The 24,235-nt window shown below is 53.2% G+C and overlaps 1 protein-coding gene across 1 annotated transcript in view; it reads left to right on the top strand.

Annotated features, from left to right (window-relative positions):
• Positions 1–24,235, top strand: part of CACNA1E (calcium channel, voltage-dependent, R type, alpha 1E subunit) — a 340,306-nt gene that overhangs the window by 269,026 nt on the left and 47,045 nt on the right. Inside the window, exons 19-28 of the mRNA XM_005880270.2 lie at positions 419–516; positions 4,611–4,667; positions 5,792–6,445; positions 6,839–7,143; positions 10,564–10,793; positions 11,345–11,404; positions 12,371–12,477; positions 19,904–19,915; positions 21,496–21,592; positions 23,863–24,023. Of these exons, the coding sequence (XP_005880332.1) occupies positions 419–516; positions 4,611–4,667; positions 5,792–6,445; positions 6,839–7,143; positions 10,564–10,793; positions 11,345–11,404; positions 12,371–12,477; positions 19,904–19,915; positions 21,496–21,592; positions 23,863–24,023 (1,781 nt within the window). The remainder of the gene's footprint in view (positions 1–418; positions 517–4,610; positions 4,668–5,791; positions 6,446–6,838; positions 7,144–10,563; positions 10,794–11,344; positions 11,405–12,370; positions 12,478–19,903; positions 19,916–21,495; positions 21,593–23,862; positions 24,024–24,235) is intronic.

Genomic DNA, 24,235 nt, shown 5'->3' with positions numbered 1-24,235 from the left:
GGGGAAGAGGGCATGGTGGAAGGCACAGCCTTGGAGCTGCACTTCAGGGCCTCTGCCTGGAAGGGCCTCGTTCCCTCACTTCCAGACAGAACACCTGGCAAGTGACAGCTCTGGCCTGTGACCTCTACAGCGTGGCCAGCTCCACCGAGGGCTGAGCCATGGCCTTGACTTCCACGGCTCTCCTGGGGCAGCCTATGGGGCAGGGAGGAGACCAGAGTTGCGGCCATGCCAGGGCTACGGAGGCCCGGCAGCTTGGCCATCTGTGGTCTCTCAGCCAATCTCACCTCATTCTGCCTTGTTTCACCTCTTCCCTTGCGCTCCTCACCTCTCCTGCTCTCCAGAGCTTCTCGGGAGAGCCCAGGGAGCCACCTCTTCTTCATGGGGGTCCCAGGCACAGCCGTGTCTTCTTTGTGTCTAGGATGAGCAGGAAGAAGAGGAGGCTTTCAACCAGAAGCACGCGCTGCAGAAGGCCAAGGAGGTCAGCCCGATGTCCGCACCCAACATGCCTTCTATCGAGTGAGTCGGCAGTCCTCACCTCTCTGTCCCCTGCACTCCATTCAAAACCCGTTGGTTATCCCAGGGCACCTGCTCCACGCCAGGGGGTGCCCTGTGAACACAGCAGTGAGCACGACAGTCTCTCTTCTCTTGGAGCTTTTATTGCAGTGAGCGAGGTCAGGTTGATAATAAATACACAGATAATTTTCAATAGTGGTAACTGCTGTAAAACACATGAAACAGGGCAGTCGGGCAGAGGAACAGGAGCCGGTGGAGTACCTTCGGGCAGTCTGGGAGGGGCTCTCAGAAGAGGTGACATTTAAGCAGAGACCTAAATGTGCATAAAGTGTCTTGTGACATTTGAGGGCAGAGCATCTCCAGCAATTGGCTGGTGTGGAGGGAACGAGAAGGGATCGAATGAGACAAGGTCAGCGTGGTGGGCAGGAGCCAGGTCCCGAAGGCCCAGGTGAAGGATTTCAGCTTGTATTCTCGTTGCAGCCCTGGGCGCGTTTAAAGTGGAAGGATGGATGGGACATGATTCATACTTTTCAAAGGTCACGCTGCTTTGTGGAGAATGGATTGTAGGGGCCAAGAGGAGAGGCAGGGACACAGAAAGTTGACTCTGAAAGTAGGTGAAAGGTAACAGGGTCTCAGAGCAGGATGGTGGCAACGGAGAAGGTGGGAGGTCATCCCATTCGGTCTCTGTTTTGGAGGGTGACCCAATAGGGTGAACTAATGCTGGGTTAAATGTGATGGGTGGATGAATAAGAGGAGAGGAAGCATTTCTCCCAAGGTCTAAGGCGTGAGGCTTCAGCAAGTGGGGAGGTGGCGGCTGTGTGTACCATACTCTGGAGACCGATGGAGAGCCCAGGCTCATTTGGGCCACATTGAATTTGAGATCCTTATAAGACATCCAAGGGGAGATGTTGAATAGGCATCTGAAGCTTAGGAGAGAAGTCGGGGTTAGCAGTAACGATCTGGGGCGAGCCATTTGCCGTTGGATGGTACTGCAGCAGCCAGTATGGGTGACCTGACCTGGGAGAGTCCAGATGGAGAAGGGACAAGCTGAGGACAGAGGCCCAGAGCCCACCTGTGCCTGACGGGGAGCTCCCAGGAGGGGGGGTGCGAAGGAACCAGGAAGCATGGTGCCCTGGAGACTAGAGAAGGACACCCTTCAGGAAGGAGGGCGAACAGCGGTGTGAAATACTGTTGAAAGATCACGCGAGATGAGGACAGCAAAGGGACTGGCAACGTGAAAGCTGTAAGTGAGCTTTGCAGGAGAAGTTTGAGTGGCCCCTGGGGACTGAGTCCAGCTGAGTGGCCCCTGGGGACTGAGTCCAGGGAATGAATGAGAGGTGACGAAGTAATCAGTGAGGAGACTCTTTTAAGGATCCAACCTGGGCCTGTGGCGGCTGGTAGAGCTGGGGGCAGGGGGCTAGGCCCTGGGTGGGGCTGACTTCCTGTGTGGGGCTGGAGGATGCTGTTGGAGGAGAGGCCGAGCTGTGACTGCAGAACCATGGCACTCCTGTAGCTGCTAGTTGCCTGAGGACTGTGTGAGTAGCCCTGGGGTATCTAGGGAGAGGGCCGGAGATCCCCAGGGCGTGGCACCAGACCCTATCATCGACTCCTTGAAGCTAGTGAGGAAGGAGCCCTTTTTGGCCCGTGCTCATGCACAAGGCTCTCGAATGAGGAGCCTCGCCTGGCAGGGGCATGCCAGGGTTACACGTGGAGCCCTCCCTTCCCTGCATGGCCATCATCTTGCCCTGACCTTTCAAAACTGCGGAGGTCTGGGTCTGGGCCCCTCCTCTGTGAGTGGGGAAAAAACTGCCCCCCCCCCCCCCCCCCGTCCAAAAACTTATCTCTGGATCTTGAGTGGTTTCTAATCCACCTTCCCTGAACGCATGAGTTTGGGTGAAAAATACACAGGTATCCAAACATGCCGCTGGGTAAGGCAGTTGGTTCCATGAGTTTGAAGCTTAGAAGAGAAGTCAGTGGGTGGTTCTGTCTCCTGAGATGAGGAACCTGCGGGGAGAGTGGGTTTGGAGCCCTGAGTTGGGAAGGTGCTCAGCCCAGAGTAGAAACCTACACTTTATGGAATGAAAGAATGAATGAACTGCCGGTAGCAGGGCCTGTAGGTGTTGAGCCGTGTGTGTACTGGGCATAGTGCAGTGGGAGAAAGTGCTGTGACCGCCCAGGACGGGCAGAGTTCCAGACTCTGGACGCGGGACAGGTGTGTGAGGTGGGGGCCACTGGCAGCGCTACGTCCGTCAGGTGTGTGCACACCCCTCGAGAGTGAAAGCAAGAATGTGGCTGTCCCTGGAGCAACAGGGAAAGAGCATGGTGACAAACCAAATGGCCTGGGTGCTGGCTATAGTCCTGCCACTCATATGTTCTGTGACCGTGGTGAGATCCTCTAGGATCTCTGATCCTGTTTCCCATTTCTGGAAGAGGAAGAACGCTCACTGGCCTTCCTGGTCCACGGGATAATTGTGGGCTGCGTGTGAGGTCACAGAAGCATGGGTTGGAGATACGTGGATGCTTCTCGGTATGATTTGGGGAATGAAGGTACGTTAATGATTCTGATGGGGCAGGAAGTGGATCTTTTCATGTGTGAGAAGTAAAGAGGGCTTTGAAGTGTGTGCCTGATTTGTGTGGGATTCCGCAATTGGGTTTCTCTTTTGCCTGGTGCGTGCATGTGTGTGCGTGCACTTGAGTGTGTTCAGGCATGCGTACCCAAGAGGGGATTCTTCGTGCACTTACACTCTTACACGTGCCTCTGCCTCCAGTATTTGAATATGTGAGAATGTGCAGTTAGATGCTAGAATGTGCTTTTCGTGGTGGGTTTGCATGAGGCCTGTGTAAAGTGTGGGCCCTTATTTCTATCTGCCACCCATGCCTCTCGGCACCGCCACCCCACGTGTGCCTCCTCGCATCGCAGCTGGCGAAGCCAAGGGGTGCATTCAGTTGGGGAGCTCGCCGGTGCCTGCACAGTGATGACTGCGTCCATCCCATGGGTGCGCATGTGCGTCGCTCCTCTGCCAGGCACCAAGGGAGGCTCAGCCCAGCTGCCCGCTCCCCAGCCCCACGGAGGACCGGCCTCTTCAGCAGACACAGGGGTGGCCGTGGGGCGGGGCTAGTTTGTCCAGCATGTTCTCCATGTGTGGGTGTCACTTTTATCAGGAAAGGAGCAGCATTTGCCAACCTCCAGGTCCAGGCAGGGTCCGTTGGGCCAGACTGGGCCTGTCTGCCAGGCTCTCGCCACAGGTGTCCCAGCTCACTGAGCGTTGAGCTGAGCTGGCGGTCTCATTTTCCCAGGAGTCCTGTCTGCCCTGGAGGGTGGTGTCCACACCCTGCCTCTCTGACCTTCCATTGCCTGATTGAAAGGGCACAGCAAGTGTGTGTGTGTGTGTGTGTGTGTGTGTGTGTGTGTGTGTGTGTATAGAAGAGAGTTTTCCCTGTGCAAGGCCAAGAAGGTTAATACTGGGCTTTACCCAGCTAAACAGACCAAACCTTCAAGGCCTCTGGCCAGGGCCACTGCGTTGCATAAATGCGGGGTCACCACTCGCATCCTAGAGAATGTGGATGGCGGCCATGGAGGGGTGGGCCTGCCTTCGGCCATGGGCTATTTCTGTGGCCTCGATGGTGTGCGTGGCAGAGCCCTTGCGCACTGCACGTTTTGAGGGACTGGAGTGATGAGTGGGGCTCACACCCATGTGACTGTGCTGGGCTCATCTAGAAATGACGGGGGAAATACAGCTCTTCATCCAGAGATCTGTCTCCGTAATAGGTCTCTGAAGGATCTTTAGGTTGTGGTGTGAGTGCCAGTGGGCGTGACGGTTGAGCATCTGAAGCAGTCTGCTCCATGAAATGGAAATGGATCCTTTGCGTCTGTTCGTACGCTTCAAAACCTAGATCACGTGTTTGCACGTAGCAAGGAATCAAGTCACTCCCTCGGAGAGTGCGTGGTTGGGCGTGTGCAGAGGGCAGCGGGCGTACGGAGAGCGTGTGGGCGCCTTGGGGACCATACCTCTCCCTGGAAACCCGCTGGTGGCTCTGGGGCGTGTGGTTGCTCTAGAGGTCGGGGTGAACTGAACCTGTCCGTTTTTCTTCCCCAGAAGAGACAGAAGGAGAAGACACCACATGTCGATGTGGGAGCCACGCAGCAGCCACCTGTATGTGTGGACCGGTTTGCGTGTTTGTGAGTGGTCATGTGCGGGTGCGGGGACACCGTGTCTTTGTCCTTGCCGTGGACAAAGTGGCGCCGGGTGTGCACGTCAGTGGTGTGTGCGTGTGTGTTCCATGCACATGGTTTGTGGACATGCCCCGCTGCCCCTTTCGACACGTGTTTGTCTCTGTGTGTCTCAGGTCTGTGCCCCTGCGCGTTGTTCGCTCTCTGTGTGGCCTGTGAGTGGCCTGTGCCGGCGTGGCTGTACCTTTCACGTAGGCAGTTGTGTGCAGCCACGCAGGGGCCTCAGTGAGGGCGTGTGTGGGCACCTGCGAGTGTCCCCTTAACAGTGTGTAGCTGTGTGGGGAAGGCGTAGGTGGCTACCCTTCCGCCGTGTGGGCCCCGTGTGCTCGCCTGTGTGTCATGTTGGTGCGTTCTCATTGCCACGTGAATGCTCCTCTCGGCCCGGAGCCGAAATGCTCCCCAGCCATTCTGAGGGTGAGCTGCTGGTGGTCTTTGAACACACGGTCCTCCGAAGTTTGGAAGAGACCCCAGTACTCTGCTTTGGTGAGGGTGACACCAAGACATTATGTAACATAGGTCTGCTCATCCCCGTGGTCACCCTTCGATAGACTCTGACCTTGGCACTGCTCTGCCCTGGCAACCCCAGGCTTGTCTGAGGGAGAAGAGAGGGGAGCAGGTGGAAGGGGGTCTCTGGCCTGGAACTAGGGGCCAGTGGCGGGCACAGAATAGGAGAAGGTTGATGCCCTGAAAGCAAATTGGAGCAGGGAGTGCAGACCTAGTCGCCTTTGTACTTCGGCCCTGCAGGCCCCGGGGACAGGGAACTGGGTCCTGGGCTGACCCCACCCCCACCCACTCCCCCAGCTGCTGCAGAGCAGGGAAACCAAGTGGGAAGCCCATGAACTGGGAGGCTGTGGTCCAACCACCGTTGCTGCGTGGCCCCCTCTGCTCCTTGCGTCTCTCTGTGCTTCCCGTCTGCAGGTCCTGGGCTCTCCCGTGTGCCCCTCGCACCGTGTGTCCTGCCCTTTCCCCATGGCCGCTGAGGGCTGCCCTCTTTGGCCTGCAGCCATCGGGTTCTGACCGCGGCCTTCCCCCTTTCCCCTTCGCCAGGCGGGAGCGGCGGCGCCGCCACCACATGTCGGTGTGGGAGCAGCGCACCAGCCAGCTGAGGCGGCACATGCAGATGTCCAGCCAGGAGGCCCTCAACAAGGAGGAGGCCCCGCCCATGAACCCGCTCAACCCCCTCAACCCACTGAGCCCCCTCAACCCGCTCAACGCCCACCCCAGCCTCTACCGGAGATCCCGGCCCCTGGAGGGGCTGGCCCTGGGCCTGGGCCTGGAGAAGTGTGAGGAGGAGCGCATCAGCCGCGGGGGGTCCCTCAAGGGGGACGGAGGGGACCTCTCCAGTGCCCTGGACCACCAGAGGAGCCCCTTGCCGCTGGGCAAACGGGAGCCGCCGTGGCTGGCCAGGCCCTGCCATGGGAACTGTGACCCGACCCAGCAGGAGTCTGGGGGAGGGGAGGCGGTGGTGACCTTTGAGGACCGGGCCAGGCACAGGCAGAGCCAGCGGCGCAGCCGGCACCGCCGAGTCAGGACAGAAGGCAAGGAGCCCTCCTCTGCCTCCCAGAGCCGGTCGGCCAGCCAGGAGCGGGGCCTGGATGACAGCGCGCCCACCGAGGGGGAGAAGGACCGCGAGCCCAGGGGCGGCCATGGGGGCAAGGAGCCCACGATCCAGGAAGAAGAGAGAGCCCAGGACTTGAGGAGGTAACAAGTCCCAGGAGCACCTGGAGGCACGTAGCGCGGCTGGTGGTGGAGACTCTTCAGTATAAGCCTCTGAGCCTCATTTTGTCCAGTGGGGGTGGTGCTAGTGCACCTGGTACAGGGTATGTGCAACTATGATGGGCAGTGGGCTCTGTCCCCCTGAAAACCAGCCTCTGTTCCAGGGTACCTCCCATCAGGAGTGGGTCATGGGAGGGTGGATGGAAATGAGGTAGAGGCAGGGCCCCTGGGTCTTAGCTCCTTTCTGCCCGTCGGGGTGGGAGGCAGCAGAGGCCCCAGGGTCCCCAGCAGGGCTCCTCGGGCTCCCCTCACCTCTCCCCGCTTTGAAACAGCATCTTCAGATCTGAGCCCCAACTGTGTCCTCCTCTGTCTTGACAGGACCAACAGTCTGATGGTGCCCCGAGGCTCTGGGCTGGCAGGAGCCCTCGATGAGGCTGACACCCCCCTCGTCCCGCCAAACACAGAACCGGAAGTGGGGAAGGCGCTGACGGAGCAGGAGCCTGAGGGCAGCAGTGAGCAAGCCCTGCTGGGGGACGTGCAGCTGAACGTGGGCCGGGTCAGCCAGAGCGAGCCCGACCTCTCCTGCGTCACGGCCAACACGGACAAGGCTGCCACCGAGAGCACCAGCGTCACTGTCGCCATCCCTGACGTGGACCCCCTGGTGGACTCGACCGTGGTGCACAGTGAGGACACAGTCCTGTCCCCGTCACCCCTGCCACCTGGTCTGGGGGGAGTTGTTGGGGGGAGTCGTGGCTCCAGAGTCACCCCAGGAAAGCTGCGTGGAAAACCCCACCAGCAGGATAAAATCATTCTTCAATAAGTGAAAAACAGGACAGTTTTCACCCGACGTGCAGGAAAAATAAGTTAGAATTTTCTCAATCTTAACTTTAGGCCATAAAATGTCCTTAAGCCCTGTGACCACCCTAGAGTCTTTGGAAAGATCACACATGAGTCTGGACCCAGATTTAGATTCAGCTCTTTGACTTGTATCAACATTTGATGGGCGTTTCTGGGACTTCCAAGGTGCTCTGCCACCTGGACAAATAGGGGGCCTCGGATGGGGCAGAGGTGGCAGGAGGGCTTGGTGGCCTGGCTCAGCCTAGTGCATGGCCTCCAGAATGCCTCTGTCCTACTTCAGGCCTGTTTGTCACCTATGAAGTGAGACCACTGGTGATTCTGAGGTCTCTGTACTAACATTTTATGAATCTATTACTCTTATCTACTGTTTTTCTCCTCCAAGGTTTTAGTCACTTTCTCTCCAGTTCTCTGGGAGCCCTTCAAGGGAAACAGGGCAAGAAAGCACTAAACCGGCACCCTATCTCTGCCCTGACCCATCCCCGGCCTGTCCTAACTCCTCCATTTCCTGCCCTAACCCCACCCCCATTCCAGACCTAATCCCATGGTCACTGAATTATGACCACAGGATTCTACCCTTGCTTTTCTCCCTCCCTGACTTGCTCCACCATTTCCTCTCTTAATAGGACAGTCTGGCATTTCTTGTTTACCCTGTTACGTCTCCTGCTTACCCTGTTACGTCTCTATCCCTTCACCTTCTCTACACTGACAGTGCCAGTGCTGCTTGGGCAGGTGACATCTCCCAGGCCCAGGACTCCTGGGCTCATCCGGTTCATGTCTCAGGATCTCAGACTCCCAACCTCTTTTGGGGTCTGTTTAATTTTATGCTCCAATAAATAAGTATGTAGGCCCCTCTTCTATGAGAATTAGTAAGAAAGTTGGACCCTCTCTTTGTTCCCATTCTGGCTCCAGTCCCTGGCCTTGGTGATAGGTAAGAGCATGTTATCAGAGGGCTTTTGGATAGTTTGGATGACTTATTTCATAGAAGGTCCCAGAAGGGGCGGACCCTCAGAGCTTTGATGCTCACATAAGGTTCCAGGGTAGAGTCACCCACTGAAGGGATTGGTGGGGGAGGTTGACAGGACCCCCTTGGCCTACTTGGTAGCCTTGACCTCTCTGCCCCTAACCCCACTGTGACTCGAGTATAAAACAGGGAGTAGTGGTCCCAAGAGCTCCACTCAGTCCTGATCCCTTCATCCTCTCTATCCTGAATGTAGTCTTGCACCCATATTCGCATGAATATTGCATTCTCATCTCTGCATTAATCATGACTGGAAAAAGCACAGCCAGGAAGGCAGCTACAAACAGAGGAATGGTTTCTAAAAATCTTCCATTGCAGTGTGATTTCATTGAAAGGATATAGGATTTTAGACCGGAAACCATATTGGCTGTAGGACCTGAAGATAGATACTTGACTTCCCTCAACTTCACTTTTCCCATCTGTATAATGGAAACAATAATGCATGCCATTCAGTAGCTATTGATGTGAAAATTCAATAAGTGAATAAATACAAAGAATCCAGATTTTAGATAAATAAACTTTGTAAACTTTACAACATAAACCAGGGGTCCTCAAACTTTTTAAACAGGGGGCCAGTTCACTGTCCCTCAGACCGTTGGAGGGCCGGACTATAGTTTTAAAAAAAACTATGAACAAATTCCTATGCACACTGCACATATCTTATTTTGAAGTAAAAAAACAAAACGGGAACAAATACAATATTTGTATTCGCATGTGGTATGCGGGCCGTAGTTTGAGGGCCCCTGACATAAACCAACCTTCCGTTACCCAGGGAAATGTGGTAAGAATGAATGATTTATATGGCAAAGGCTATACCACATAAAATTAGGGTAAAGCTAGGAGGAGAGCAAGAGCTGGACTCTGTGTAACTAACAAACACTGCATATGTGCAGGGCACCTCCCTCAGCACCTTCCCAGGGCCCCTTCCCAGCCCCTCCATCCCATCCCTGGTGGATCACCAAGGGCTCCATTCTCACATGTGACAAGGTTTCTGAAGACATCCACATGTTCATCAAAATACCAATGGCATTCTTCACCAAATAGAAAAAAAAAAACAATCGTTGTATTTGTATGGAACCCCAAAAGACCCCAAATAGCCAAACCAATCCTGAGAAATATCGAAGCTGGAGGTACCACACTTTGTGTGTGACAAAGCTACAGCAATAAAAAACAGTATGGTACTAGCGCAGTGATGGCGTGTCAGCATTTTGAAAAACCCTAACTTAACTCTGGTGCCGTGTCACATATAGAAATTTTTTGATATTTGCAACCATAGTAAAACAAAGATTTATATTTTTGATATTTATTTTATATATTTAAATGCGATTCAACAAAGAAAAATCAACCAAAAAAATGAGTTCGCGTGTCACCTCTGACATGCGTGTCATAGGTTCGCCATCACTGGTCTAGAGAGTAATTTAAGACAGGAAAGCATGGCAAATGTCATGAGGAAAGGACACTCACCTTTTCTTCGGTCAGTGGAGGGTAGGGAGGAGGAAGTCTACTTGGGATGTGTTACCAAATGGCCCATAGCTGAGACGATGGTGCCTGTAATGATTGGGTCATCCATTGGCAGTTACGAGTATTGATCCCACTGCTTAATCCCGAATCCCTGTGGATTTTGAAGTGGGTGTGTTTAGGGGCATGAGGTGGGGTTGGCAGAGAAAAGTCTGGAAGGTTGGACTCGGGAAAAATGGGATTTTGAAAGGCAAGCTTTCTTCTGCCCTTTACCTGAGCAAGGTATACCTGTAGGCCAGCTTCTGAGGCTAGGAAGACAAGACAAGCAGGCTTCCCGGGGCCACGTGGGCAGCATCCCAGCAAGGGTCAGGGAAGACAGGAACCGGGGCTAAGGACTGTCAGGCCACCCGGGGCCAGAATGCAGTCCATGGGATATAGTCTCTGTAATCAGAATGCCTGGAACTCATGAAAACCTGTTGCTGCTTTCATCAGGAAGCTTAGAATCAAGGTCTATTTTTATGTTCCTTGGTTCTTCTGATCTGCTTGCTCTGCCCCAGTTTCTATACATTGAGATACAGTGGAGGGCACCCCGAGTGTGTGTCTTCTGATGCTGGCTGCGCCCCACAGCTCAGATGTGCTTGCAGATAATGCGTCTTGGCTTGTGTACAGCAGCCTCCAGCCAATCTGATTACCTTCCCCCTCTGGGGCTTTAAATCAAGGGTGGTGCCTGAGAAATTAAATTGCTCTTCCCAAGGCTTCCTCTGGCCAGGGCCTGGCTGTCTGGAAGAGGCCATTGTGCCTGTGTGCGGGGGTGGGGAGGCACGATGGGGACGGAGGGAGGCGGTGGCTCAAGGCTCATCCACCCGCAGGATCCGCAGGGCCTGTCACTACATCGTGAACTTGCGCTACTTTGAGATGTGCATTCTCCTGGTGATCGCGGCCAGCAGCATCGCCCTGGCGGCCGAGGACCCGGTCCTGACCAACTCGGAGCGCAACAGAGTGGGTGCACTGGGCCCTTCGCCAACCTCCCCAGAGCCCTGGTACCTGCCCCATCCCAGCATCAGAGGTGGCCTGAGGAAGGTTCCTGGGGAATGAGGAAGGAGTGAGGCCCGCTGGAGCCCACAGGGCTATGAAGGGGTCTCTGCAGCCACCTGTGGGCTTGGATGTGGAGTCTGGCATAGGACATGGGGGTGAAGTTAAGGAGCACAGACTGGGGTTCCAAGGGTGTATGTCAGGAGGTAGGAGGGAGGCAGGGAGGATGGGAACTGACAAGGATTTCAGATCCTGAGCCAGAACTGGGGTGAAGGTTTGTGGGGCAGTTGAGACCCAAGAAGATAAGTTCTGGCCACGGGGAGGGAAGGGCCTAGGACTGGCCCCCATGTCATGTGGCTCCAACCGGACCCATGGCTCCTCTTTTCTCTGCACCCAGCTAGTGGTTGCAATTCCAAGCTTCTGTTCTGTGGTGGAAATGAGTGGGCGTTGGGTGGGCGGGCAGGGATGTCTCCGTGACCACGCATAACCTCCTCCCCTGCACGGTATGTGTCTTCCAGGTCCTGCGGTATTTTGACTATGTTTTCACTGGCGTGTTCACCTTTGAGATGGTTATAAAGGTAAGAGCCTCTAGAGCAGCGGTTCTCAACCTGTGGGTCGCGACCCCTTTGGCGGTCAAACAACCCTTTCACAGGGGTCACCTAAGACCATCCTGCATATCAGATATTTACATTACGATTCAGAACAGTAGCAACATTACAGTTATGAAGTAGCAACAAAAACAATTTTATGGTTGGGTCACAATATGAGGAACTGTATTTAAAGGGCCAGAAGGTTGAGAACTACTGCTCTAGAGGAAACCTGGTGGGGTTGGGATAGGTCACCTGTTTGCTCCTCTAGCTTAGTGACCTTCCCCTATGCTGTCACCTACTGGCCAGTGACAGAACCTCAGTACTGGTCTCTGCAAACCCCTCCTCCGGCCTCAGGATCCTGATGAAGCCCCTCCTGGCAGGATGTGACTGAGGAGGGCTGTTCAGGCTGGGGCAGCCCTGTGGGTGTGGCCAGAGGGGGAGCCAGGCCCACTCCCGGGAGGCAATGGGAGTGCAGACACTGGGGACAGCAGTCGCCTACCCAGCGCTCACTGGCTTGAGCCTGGGTATGTGCCAAGGCAAAGGGTTAGGTAGGGTCGAGTTTTCCTGGATTCTGTTTAGTCCCAGCTGCACTCACTGCCTCTGGTCTGTTCCCCATCACCCTGACACCCACATTTCTCTCGTTCCCAGCCTCACCCATCTGGGGTTTTTCCCATCTGTGTGTATGTGTGGCAGTGCCCGGTGGGTGAGCCATAAGGAAAGGAGGGACGTGTCAGGGCTCTGTGCCAGCTGAGGGGCCTAGTTGAGCCCTGGTGGCTATGAGATGGGACCTCGGGCTTCAGTTACATGAAGAGAGCCAGTCCTCTGCTCTTCAGGCCCCATGTGGGGTTGGCTGTAGGGGCGATGGCAGTGGAGGCATTGCCTGGGGAGCCCAGAGCTCAGGGCACACATTGCCTGCCCCTCCGCCTCATCAGCGGCTGTTCACTTCTTCTGCAGATGATCGACCAGGGCTTGATTCTGCAGGATGGGTCCTACTTCCGAGACCTGTGGAACATTCTGGACTTCGTGGTGGTGGTTGGTGCGCTGGTGGCCTTTGCTTTGGCGTAAGTAACTCTCTCTCCTGTTGGATTACCTTCCCTCCCTCCCTCCCTCCTGAGACCCTGGCCCAGGGGAGGCCATCTCCAGGGACAGCCTGAGAAATGGTTCTTGCAGAGTGGTGCCCGGAATGCTGCCCTGGGGCCCTGCAGAGCCCCTGAGTGCCCTGAGTGCCAGGGCTGGTGGAGGAGGAGCGGGGAAAGTCACTAGGGAGCGGTCCGAGGCCTGGTGCTCCTTTCCTGGAGATAATTAAACGTGGGCAGGGGCTCACCTGTGTGGGCGGTGCCTCCATAGGCTCAGAGAGGGAGCAGGGCATGGCTGCTGGACCCTTTCATTGCTCGATTCTCTCAGGAGGAGCGGGGAGAGTCACTAGGGAGCTGTCCAAGGCCTGGTGCTCCTTTCCTGGAGATAATTAAACGTGGGCAGGGGCTCACCTGTGTGGGCAGTGCCTCCATGGGCTCAGGGAGGGAGCCCGGCATGGCTGCTGGACCCTTTCATTGCTCGATTCTCTGGAACAAAGAGGCAGTTCTGGGAGATTTCCTCAGCTGGGACCTTTCATCTCTCCCTGAGGCACCCCCACCTCCAGACTCAGCTGCTGGTAGGGAAGTCATGTGGCCACTGTGCCAGGTTGAGTTTGTGAGCCTTCTGGGCTCCTGCACGGAGATGCGGTGCTGCCTGGCCCTCGGGTGTCGGGTCCTCAGTGTTCGGTGAAAGGCTTTGGACAGGCAGGGGGCGGGGACAGCGCCTCAGGAGGGGACACAGGAGAGGACAGGACCCTGTGTGTGACCCTACACTCCACCCCAGGCCCTCACTCTTCATTCCCGTTGCTCTACACGCTGCTTGCCTAGCTCAAGTCAGATTGCCAGGTGCGCTGTCCTGCACTGGATGCTAAATCGTAAACTCACCGCTTATAATGGCTTGTCAAGGCAAATAGTTTAAAAGAAAAGTAGCGATTCTGCTCCCACCTCCCCCTCCCCCAACTTGAGCCTGGGCATCAGTCAGTCTCACGCAGGCTCTGTGGCAGCTGGTGCCAGAGCTTCCCGTTGCTGTGTGCCATCGTCGCAGGGCGCGAGGGGAGGTCAGGACTCCCTGCCACGCAGGGGAGCTGGATCACAGCCGCATCTGGCCTTTCCTTCCTCAGTCCTGGGCCGGGAAGGAGCATGAGTCAGTCTGCCTCTTGATGCCAGCAGGATCCGGAGTTCCCACACTGGCTTTTATTACATTCTTCTCACTGAAGTATGTCACTCTCCTGACACCGACACAGGGCCCGAAGATGGATAAGGTCTGTGGAAGGCACGCAGAGCTCGCCGCAGCGGCAGAGCTGGTTCTGACTTTGTTCAATGACTTACACAGGCTCAGGCGATTTTAGATTTGGAAGGGGAGATCCTCGAGGAGCCCCAGGATCTGGTACTCGGGTGCTGGTGTAGCTTTGGGAGCTTGTGTTTGGGAAGGCGTGAAGGGGGGCACCTAGGAAAGGAATAACCATTTAGAACTGAAATGCGAGTCTGTGCTCACGGTCAGCAGAGCATAGGGACATTAGAACCATCAGCTCACCTGACACCTGGCTGCATCCAAGGCAGTCCCCCTCAAACCTCAAGCTTTGCCTTTTTGGCTTCTTTCTTGGCAGCACCCCAAGAAAGAACTGAAAGCGCGGGGGTCTCCCAAAGGAAGCTCTGAGTACACATTAATCTTGTAGAGGGGACAAAAGAGTGGACAGAGTTCTGCTTCATGCAAAGAGGACCCATTTACCACTGAGCGAGACAGGTCGTCCAGCTCCATTGTTCTGGGGAAGCAAATGAAGGATTAAAATTAAATTTAGCCGTCAGGTAGCCCATTAACTGGACTTAGGCTGCCGGCTGAGCTGGAATTGGAAATTTCCAGCAGTGAGCGGAGAGAAAGATGCTGTTCCGCGAGACTCCAACTTGAAGAGTCCCCTCGAGAGAGACTTTACCTGACTTTGCGCCAGGCAGGGACACTACAGATGATTAATGCCCATGGACTCTTGGGATGCCCAGGGCTATATTATACTCTGGCTGCCTTGGGAGGGTGGAGGGAGGGACAAAGTGAGAGCCACATAGAGCGAGTGCCTGATAGAGAGAGAGAAGTTCCCAGTCTACCTGCTCTTGGCATTGAGTCCCAGTATGCATGTGTCCTCTGTGACATGTGCTGTTGGAGGACCCTCTGGGAAGTGGGCTTGGAGACCGTCATCATATGGAGGCCATGGGTGTGAATGCCCAAGCATTTTCTCTTGATTAACAAGCCCAGATTTGGGAGACGGTTGGTCGGAAATGGCACCTTAGCAGTGAACAGATAGAAAGATGTTGTTCCGAGAGACCCAGAACCAAGCAGAACAAAATGGACCCATCAGAGAGCATGGCCCCATCCATGTGGTAACCAACAATATGGATACCGAGACCCAGATGTTAGCCCCCTGCACAGAACCTTCCCAGCCATGGGAGAGCCAGGTCCTGCGGGATTAGGAAAAACCACTCACACTGTCCTCACATTTGAAAGTAGTTTTAGAATAATTCAGGTCAGAGGAGGTCATGAGGGGAAGTGTCAGCTCCGATCATGTGACCCGCCAGCCATCTGCTTAATCCACACTGGCAGAGGCACAGCCTAGCATTATGAATTAGTCTCCAGCTGGTATGTGTGAGGGGGTGTATCTGGCTGAACTTCAGCCAGTACCTAGACCTTCTTAGAAAGATCAGCCGATGAGAAGGTTTGGGGTATTTAGAATGTGAAGACTAAGAACCAAGACATCAGGTCACTAGATTGACCAGATTGAATAACAAAATTGCTAGGAGACGGTCTGCCGCTCTGCTGTCTCCTGCCGCGGCTCCGAGCTTGGACTAAAGTGCCTTCCAGTGAGAGTATGGTGCTGTGTTTGCCAAGGAGAAATGTGCAAAGGCCAACATGAGTGTGTTCAGGGAGCTTGTCGAGGTCCACGTGCAAGAAGGAAAGAATTCTGCACTAACCAATTAGCATAGAGCCAGGCTCTGGTCCCAGAGCAAAGAAAGAAGCAGAGGATGTAGAGCTCATGGGTGACCGCGAAATGCTGAGGGATGGGTCAGGAAGAAGAGGGACCCTCCCACTTGGCCACAGCTAAGCAGTGACGAGGTCAAAGTGCTGGCCTTGGAGCTCCCTCTCCAGAGACGAGCGCTGCCAGTGCAGAGGCAAGAGCTGCCTCCTCGTTTCCATGGGGCTTGGAGTTTAGAGCGCTTTCACCTCTGTATGTCATTTGTCCCAGACAGGCCTACTTTACACTTGAGAAATGGATCGCCTGAGGTTCGACTATTTGACTTGTGCATAGCAAAGCCAGTTCTTAAACAATTGGTTTTTTAATTTTATTTCAAGTTCAGGGCTTTCTCCACAACATGTCGCTCCCCTCTGTCTCAGATATTCTAGTTAGTTCCAAGCCATTACCCCTGTCAGCTCCAAGCAGTGGCTTGGTGTGGCTCTGTCCTCGGCCTCCAGCTGCTTCTGTCTCTGCCTGGAGATGGACAAGGCCTGTGTGCCTGATGGAGAAGGCATCTCTGACCTTGTCCATCTTGCTTTTCTGTCTGTACCTGGTTCTTCCATGAGCCCTCATCGGCCCCGGTCTGATGAAGGATGCTAGAGCAGACAGCTCAATGTTTGAGCTCGGGAACCGCTGGTTCCTTGTCTGTTTCCTTCTTTGGCTAAAAGCCTCCAGTGGTTTCCGCGTGGAAAGGCATTGTGACATCAGAAATAAAAATATAGGCTTGAGAGTCAGGTAACCTTAGGTCTGAATCTCAGCCCTCTTCACGGTTAGCTGCCTTCACTCTCTGGACATCCACTTGCTCATCTGCACGTGGAAATTAAAAATAACTGTTTTTTGATCTTGTGAGAATTAAATAAGGTGAAATGCATTCAGTGTTCAATATAGTGCCGAGGATTTAGAAAATGTGTAATAAATGGTAGTTATTTTGCCTACCAAATAATAGCCCAGACACTTTTTAGCAAGGCTCAGGGCTCCTTCCAGCACGGCCCCTGCCCTCGCCTTCCTTTCAGCAAACCTGTCTATTCCTAATGCAAGACATGCCCTCAGACCCCCTGCTGTTCTGTCCTGGGTTTGTGGGGGGGACGGAAGGCCATGCCACCTAAGGAGGGAAGGCTCTCCAAGACGCAACACCCCCACTCTGTCCCCGTGCAAGGAGAGTTGGGTTCTAGCAGAAATCCACTTGAGAGCATGTTCTTCGAGGACAGGGGACTGGAAGCTGAAGGGCAAGATTGCAGTGAGTGATGAGTGATTACGCGTGAAGGATCTGGAGGGCCACTTGGCAACTGAGCTAGAAAAGTCTCATCTTTTACTGATGAGACATAAGAGAAACATGGCGTTATTTTCTGGAGAGCTGCCGGGAGCTTACCAAGTAAGTGGGAAGTAAATGGAAGATCGTGTGGCCCAATTAAGTCCCAATTAAAGTGGGACCAGGGTATCCTAGCCTGTGAAATTATCCTCAGACTTTAACATTAGAGTCCATTTTTAAACCTGGTAAAATTTCACTCATTAGCTAGGCAGTGTAAAAAAACAATAATAAATCTGATTATATATTTAATAGCAACAACTAGCAAAGGATTATGGGATGGTTATATTTAAATGATGTATTAAAAAAGCACATGAATTAAAGTGCTGGAAGAGTTTGTGTTGCTAGTTTGATAAGACCTCTCCTGTGCGGTCTTGCTGACTTGGACATCAGCTTGGATAATTCTTACATGCGTGGGTTTGGGAAAGGTCCTTTGGCCTAGCGGCTAGGCCCTAGCCCATGTGTAAATAAGGGTCTGTTTCAATGAACGGGGGCTAAGTTGTTGAGGCTATGCCTGACTCTCTGGCTTTGTTACCCAGCATTCCTTTCACTTCAAATGGCAATTTTCAAACCAGCGCTGAACATATGTTAACACAACTGAGAATGCAAGCGAGCCTTTCTGCAGCCACTCAAAATCAGAGCTTTTCAGCGGCTCCTCTGCACTGTGAGGCCTGTTGGGAAATGGTTTACTTTTGACCCATGTCTGATTACCCTCCCTGACTCAAATCTGTGGGAGTCAAGAGTGGGGCACAGAGCCCCATTCCTCACAGTACATGGACAGCTACACTCCACCCCTAGGATCGGAGCGTACCATCATGGCGCCCCGTTTTCTAAAACAAGGGACACCCCCTAGGGTGGTCAGAGATCCCCTTGGTTCCATAGTATGATATTATATTGGGATTCTAGGGCGTAATTTATTGTAGAGAGAAAATTCTGTCCTTACCCAGCTGTGTGGGAGGAGCGAGAATGCTTGAGCCTTTCTTCCTAAGATGGGTGTCAGTATGAACCTCCGAGGACCTGCTCAGATGCTTCTGGATATAAAGGTCTTGGGGTTAAGGACCTGGTCAAGCAAGAGTGAGCGCCTGGAGTGTGGGACCCCTGACCACCTGCCCGGCCATTGATCCCACTCTGTTCTCTCATTTTGGGGATAGGGAAGGTTCTCCCGTAGCTTTTGCTCAAGACGAATGCAGCTGGGGCAGTGGGGAGGGTGACCTATGTCCTATGTTGTTGTTTTCGTAAACTTTTCAATCAAATGATTCCGGTTTTCCGTAGCATTGAGCGTACAGTTTCACTTAGATTTGTTGACTTGAGGCCTGTCTTCCCTGCTAGACTGGGTGTTTCAAGAGGGGAGGGATCTCGTTTGTTTTGTTCACAGCTGTGTATCCAGCACCTAGAAAGAGTCGCTGACATATGTCAAGTACTCCACCAATGCTGTTATATGAACGCATAAAGGGATACTTGACTGACCAACCTGGTATCCTGGGTGAGAAGATGCTGTTGCCATTTAGGGGAAGGTATTATCTCTGCCCGCTTAACATTTGGAGATTATCCCATAATGGATTTAAGGTTTAGGGGGCCTTGGGTTTACTTCCCAAATTAGTATCCATTTGTCATTTGCAGTGAAATTAATATAATTTTGAATACGGGACCATTTACTGAGTAAAATGGTATTTAGAAGTTTTTGTGGTATATGGTGGTATAACATAGGTTTATGGCACATTAAAAAAAAATTTTAAGAGAAATTATCTTCACTGCAACCAGCAACTAAGAACCAAAGCCTGAATTCTAGGCACTGCCTCATAGCAGCAGGCCAGGTCATGAGGTACTGCAGCTCACTCTCCGGGCCATTTTATGCAAGGCCCATCTCCCGGCCGCCGGTGCCTCGCAGTTAAGAGGACCTCAGGGATCTGTTCCGGCCCTGGAATCCGGTGCGCTGTTTGACGGAGTCCAGAGCAGAGCCTGCTGGTGCAGAGGCCTAGTGCAGAGCAAGAGGTCCCAGCACCACAGCCCAGCTCGCCCTGCCAAGGCCGGGCGCTCACTCAGCCTCTCCGAATCTCTCTATAAAACAGGGATAGTAACACCTACGCCCTAAGGTTATTAGGGCGTCCAAATAAAGAGTTGCACTGCAAGTGCTTAGCTCAGACTCTAGCCAGGAAGAAACATGTAAAAAGCTAGCTCTCCTTATTTCATCTCAAATATTTTACATTTATGCTCTCACCCTTTTTTTGATATGTTTTTAAAATTAATTTTAGAGAGCGGGAGAAGGGAGAGACAGAGAAACATTGGTGTGTGAAAGAAACATCTATTGCAACCTGGGTATGTGCCAAGCTGTTGTTACGCCTCACCAGTAGAGCTCAGATGATTTTTTTCCCCAAGTTGTACAGTAAATAGCTCACGATGGACAATTGGTCATTTAATTTATCAAAAGCCATCCCTTCGTGTGACATGGGGACCCTGACAGACCACGCCTTCCCCATATTTCGAGGCAGTTTTATGGTGTCACTCATCTGTGCTTTTTAAAGATGACAGAGTGCCCCTCCTAGCTTGATCACGTGGCCCCTGTTTGAATGAAACACTCATCTGTGCTTTTTAAAGATGACAGAGTGCCCCTAGCTTGATCACGTGGCCCCTGTTTGAATGAAGTCCTTCATGAGCATAAATATGGCAGGATGACTTGAATGACCTTCGAGAGAGGTGAACTCTGGCCCAGAACAGGTGTAATTCCTCCAGCTGGTTTCTTATAAATTCACTGGAAACAGTAAGTGTTTGTCTAAAGATGACTAAAGAGATGGAAATAAAAGCTCGCATTTAAAACTTCAGTTACTCTAGGCTCAGTGGAATAAAGTACGATGATGGAGGCAGCCGCACCCTCTGCCTTTGCAAGTGGGAGGAGGTGGGGGAGCGCGTGGGTGCTGGCCTGCCTTTCACAAAGCCTGTGGGTTCTGCGGGTGCCAAGGCTGAGAGGCTGTGAGCGGGCCCTCACAGGCCTGTGCGCCTCCAGTTTCCTGTCTTGTAAAGTTCCCTTTGTCCATGAAGTTTCTGATCTTCTTTCTCCCCATCCCCTCTTCTCTCTCTTTTTTAAACTGCCTTCTGCTCGGATCCTCCATAGAAACGCTTTGGGGTAAATATTATTCTCAGTTTTCTTTGAAGAAAGAACTCGGGCCTGGGTGGGAGGCGGGAGAAAGCATGCTTGGGAGGGAAGAGTGGCTGGTGAAGGAAGGCACAGTGCGTTTACGTGAGCGGTGAGTTTCCACTGAAACCCAAGAGAATACAGATTAGGAGTCGCCAAGCCTTCTTGGGAAGTGACCCTTCTGATTGGTTTGAATATGGATTTGGCTTTGCCTTTTTTAGATAGGTAGATAGATGACCCTGATACAGTAAAAAAGTTTATAAAATATACAAAGCCCCTGCATGCAAATGACCTTATCGATGTGACATGTTTGGATTATCTGTGTTCACCTCTAGGGTTGACTAAAAGTGACTTGTAGGTCATGGCCTTAGTTGCTGGTTTAAGAGGGTCTTTAAATTTACAATCTGAGCATAGCCAGCATTTCTTGAATTACATTAAATGTCTCCGACCTGGGATGGACTTACCTCCCTATGGGGGGTGTGACAGGAAGGGCCCATCGGATGGTCTGGGACCCATTGCTCAGGTAGTTGGTGTGATGGTCGCCTGGGCCCACACGAGGGAAGAACCAGAGCCTGAGCTCACTGCTGAGAGTCTCATCCGCACCGTCTGCGTGTTTTACAAACTGCAGTTGTTTGAATTGAATGCAAAGATCTCAGGGGATGAGCAGGGTGGAGAGAGAAATTGCAGGTTGATTTATTCACTTCATTCAAACTAAAAAGAAATGATCTGTAAGGAGCAAACGTTGCCAAGAGGCTGCAGAGGGTGGGCCATTGGCTGTGGGGGAGGATGGAGGTGGGCAGGCACTGCAGTCTGGGCCTTCTCCCAGCGCAGGGCTCTCTGCAGTCTGTGCTGGGCGCACAGCATCTCAAATGGGGAGGGACTGCGGGAAGAGCCAGCCATACGGATCACTGGGGTGTGAGCCAAGGTCCTGGCAAGAAGCCTGCATGACATGCCGTCTCTGGAATAGGCAGCCCAGCACAGCAAGGGTGTCAGGTCCCCACCAGCCTTCCTCACCCTGCTCTCCCCTGAGCTGACAAGCTCTGCTGAGGTGACAAACCTAGAGCCAAAGACAGGGCGAGGTCAAGTCCCCTAAGGAGACTTGCTCTCAACCATGGGGTACTAATTCCTTTAACCAATGTCATCGGCGGGTCTACCACTGCAGAAGCAGTAGCCTGGGCACCGCGGGGATCCACCGTGTGTGACCATCATGTTCCCTAGTCAAGTTCTCTTCCTTGTTCATTTTGCCAGTGAGCTACTTAGCAACATTCCACTGGCTGATAGGGAGAGGAAGTGGTCATTAACATGTGTGCATGGATGCCTCTGTGTGTGTGCGTGTGTGCTTGTGTGTGCCTCTATGTGAGGATACTTATGTGTGTGTGCATATGAGAGTGTGCACACTGGGGAGTGCCTTGAAAAGTTTCCCAATGCATGTTTTGTGGCGTCTCCCAGAAGGACCCAAGTCCTGGCCTTTGGCCTACCTCTCCCCCTTTACTCCGTGGTTAATGCAGAAATGTGAATGTCACTTTCATTTCTCCCCGTCCTGGGCTTCCCCGGGGACTTTTCCCCTGCAGAACCAACAAGGGGCGGGACATCAAGACCATCAAGTCCCTGCGGGTGCTCCGCGTGCTGAGGCCTCTGAAGACCATCAAGCGCCTGCCCAAGCTCAAGGTAATGCTTTCTGAGTTTCTTCCCAGCAAGTCCCCTTTGCCCATCCTCTCTCTGCAGCCACGGTTGGCTTGCTCTTGTAGAATTGTATCTGGGAATATGCCTGTTGCGCACATGGGGACTTAGGTTCTTTTCATCTACCTGGCAGCATCCCAGGAAATCTATGAAGGGGCTTTTGCCTCTTGCATTCAGCCTCAGGCGATAGTTTACACACTCTGGTTGTGGCCTGTCATTCAGGAAAAACCGTGTGACTGTCCCAGAGCCTCCCCAGATGGAAGCAGCGGGGCCGCTGTCTGCGGTCTCCACGCTGGGTCAGGCCAAGTAACCAGGGTGTTTCCCTCCTTGAGATTCTGGAGCAGGACGGACTCTAGCACTGGCCCTTCCTGTTTCTGAGGCACAGATAGGTCGGTTGCTTGCCCAAGAACAGAGGCATTTGGGGCAGAAGCAGAGAAGAAACGGGGAAGTGAGCTAGGGTGAGTTAGGGTCTTCCTGTTGCCAGGAGCTGTGTTTGCCTGCACGGGCAGGTCATCTGGTTCTCCTGCTCCTGACAGGTGCCCTCCCCGCTTCTTCCTGCCCTCGGGGTGTGCTTCCCCAGTCCAGTCCTGTTTGCTACAGGTTGAACCTGCCTCCCCCACACACATCCATTGCTATTATGGAAGCGGAAGTGTCCTGGGAGAAAAGTTGTCTCCTGAATTCCTGTGAATGACAGCCAGCCCTGCTTCCTAGTTCCCCTTCCTCATTAGGTTCACATATTGTAGAATATTCCCCACCAACCCCTCTGCCTCCCCCATGCTGCCCTCAGCACACTGTTTCCCTTTCCACCCTCTGGCTCTGCAGAGGCAGCAAAACCAGCTGGATTTATCAAAGGCTGGGACGGCAGGGAAGTCACTTCTGAAAGCCCCCTACCTGGCAGGGCCATGGCTTCCTCTTAGAGCCCAGGGCCCTGGTCACCTGCACGGGTTCCCAGGAGGTTCATGCCCCACAGGAAGTGTCCTCACTGCCTGCTTTCCCTGGCCCTGCCTTCCCGCCAGGAGGAGGCACCTCCCACGGTGCCGGGCAGTCTTTCACGTGCTGCTTGTTACAGCCCTCCACCTGGTGAAGGGCCCAGCACTGGGCCTGGACTGGGTCAGTGCCCACAGGTATTCGTTCCCTTCTGTCCCACCCCAACCAGATTTGGCCGGGAGACCTGGGCCCTGACCACTCTTGGTAGCTGCCATCTTGTGTCTCATCTCTTCCACCCTATGTGGGGTCCTGGGGAGGGGACAGGTGGCATGATGCGATTAGTTAACAGACTGGAGGGCGACCCCACCCTTGGTTAATTCCGTTTAATGAAGAAGAGCTGGCTCCTCTCTCTGCCGCTCGGTCACCGAGGGAGATGTGGATGGCTCTGACGGTTCCACAGGCTGCGTGTCACTCACAGTCCCTGCAGTGTTGAACTAATTACACCAGCAGTGTTCACCCGCCCTGCGAAGAGCGACTGCAGAGATGCGATGCCACCGTGCACCAGACTCTCCAGTGAGCTAAACCTAAAAACCTAGAAAATAACCTAAAAATGGCTTGAAATGTGTTGAGGTCCCATGTTCCTTCTCATGGCTTCGGGCTTAGAGCGGCTTCTCCCAAGAGGAATCCAGTGCCCCTTTAACTGAATATCCTGCGTTGACACACCTGGTCTTCCATGTCCACCCCAGGGTGGCTGTCCATCCCTTCCCATACCACCTATTACATCTTTATTCCAGCTTTCACCTGGAGAACATTTATGTGAAGGGTTGAATGTAATTGGAGCAAACTTGCATTAAAATGGACAAAGATGATAGTTTATTTCATTCCAACCCATTTAGAAAGGTAAAGAGAAAAGGACATATTCAGTATACTAATCAAATCTAAGAATGTCACCAAATACATGCACGATCAGAGAACAAGCTATTTAATGGCTGAAATGGGCTGAATGAACCCAAAGATCTCTTTCTGCAATAAATTTCTGTCTTCCCACCAGATAGAGTACACCTAATGGGGTTCCTCAAAGGAGTTCCTCCATTGCCCGATGCATCCGTCTCTCTTGCTCTGGGGTCGCTGTCAGATTCAGAGCATGTGTCCCCTTCTCAGGTGGTGGGTCCTTGTAGTCGTGACCAGCTTGGAAGCCAGCTCTGAATCCCATGAGTGTCACTGCTTAGCAAGGCGATGTCTCCTGAGGCACCTTCTCAGTGGGCTGGCTCAGCTCTAGGCAAATGCGCAGGCCCTTTCGGGACTCACACCCCGGGCTCTTCTGTGCACAGGCTGTCTTTGACTGCGTGGTGACCTCATTGAAGAACGTCTTCAACATCCTCATTGTCTACAAGCTCTTCATGTTCATCTTTGCTGTTATCGCCGTTCAGCTCTTCAAGGGAAAGTTCTTTTATTGCACGGACAGTTCCAAGGACACAGAGAAGGAGTGCATGTAAGTGCCACCACACATCCTGTCCCCACCGCTCACTTTCTGCTGAAGTGTGTTCCCAGGAGGCCCATGCGACCTCCATACGTAGCTCTATTCTTTCTCTCATACCCTTCACATTCCTCTTTTAGAAAAAGGCAAAATGGGAGGTTGCTAAACTTTTATTGAGTATATAGAATCTTTTTTGTATCCGACATGGTACCTGGCATTCTAGCTCA

This window comes from Myotis brandtii, unplaced genomic scaffold (assembly GCF_000412655.1).
Source record: "Myotis brandtii unplaced genomic scaffold, ASM41265v1 scaffold630, whole genome shotgun sequence".
NCBI lineage: Eukaryota > Metazoa > Chordata > Mammalia > Chiroptera > Vespertilionidae > Myotis > Myotis brandtii.
The sequence above is the reverse complement of the archived record's forward strand: the minus strand, read 5'-3'. Positions and strand labels throughout refer to the sequence as shown.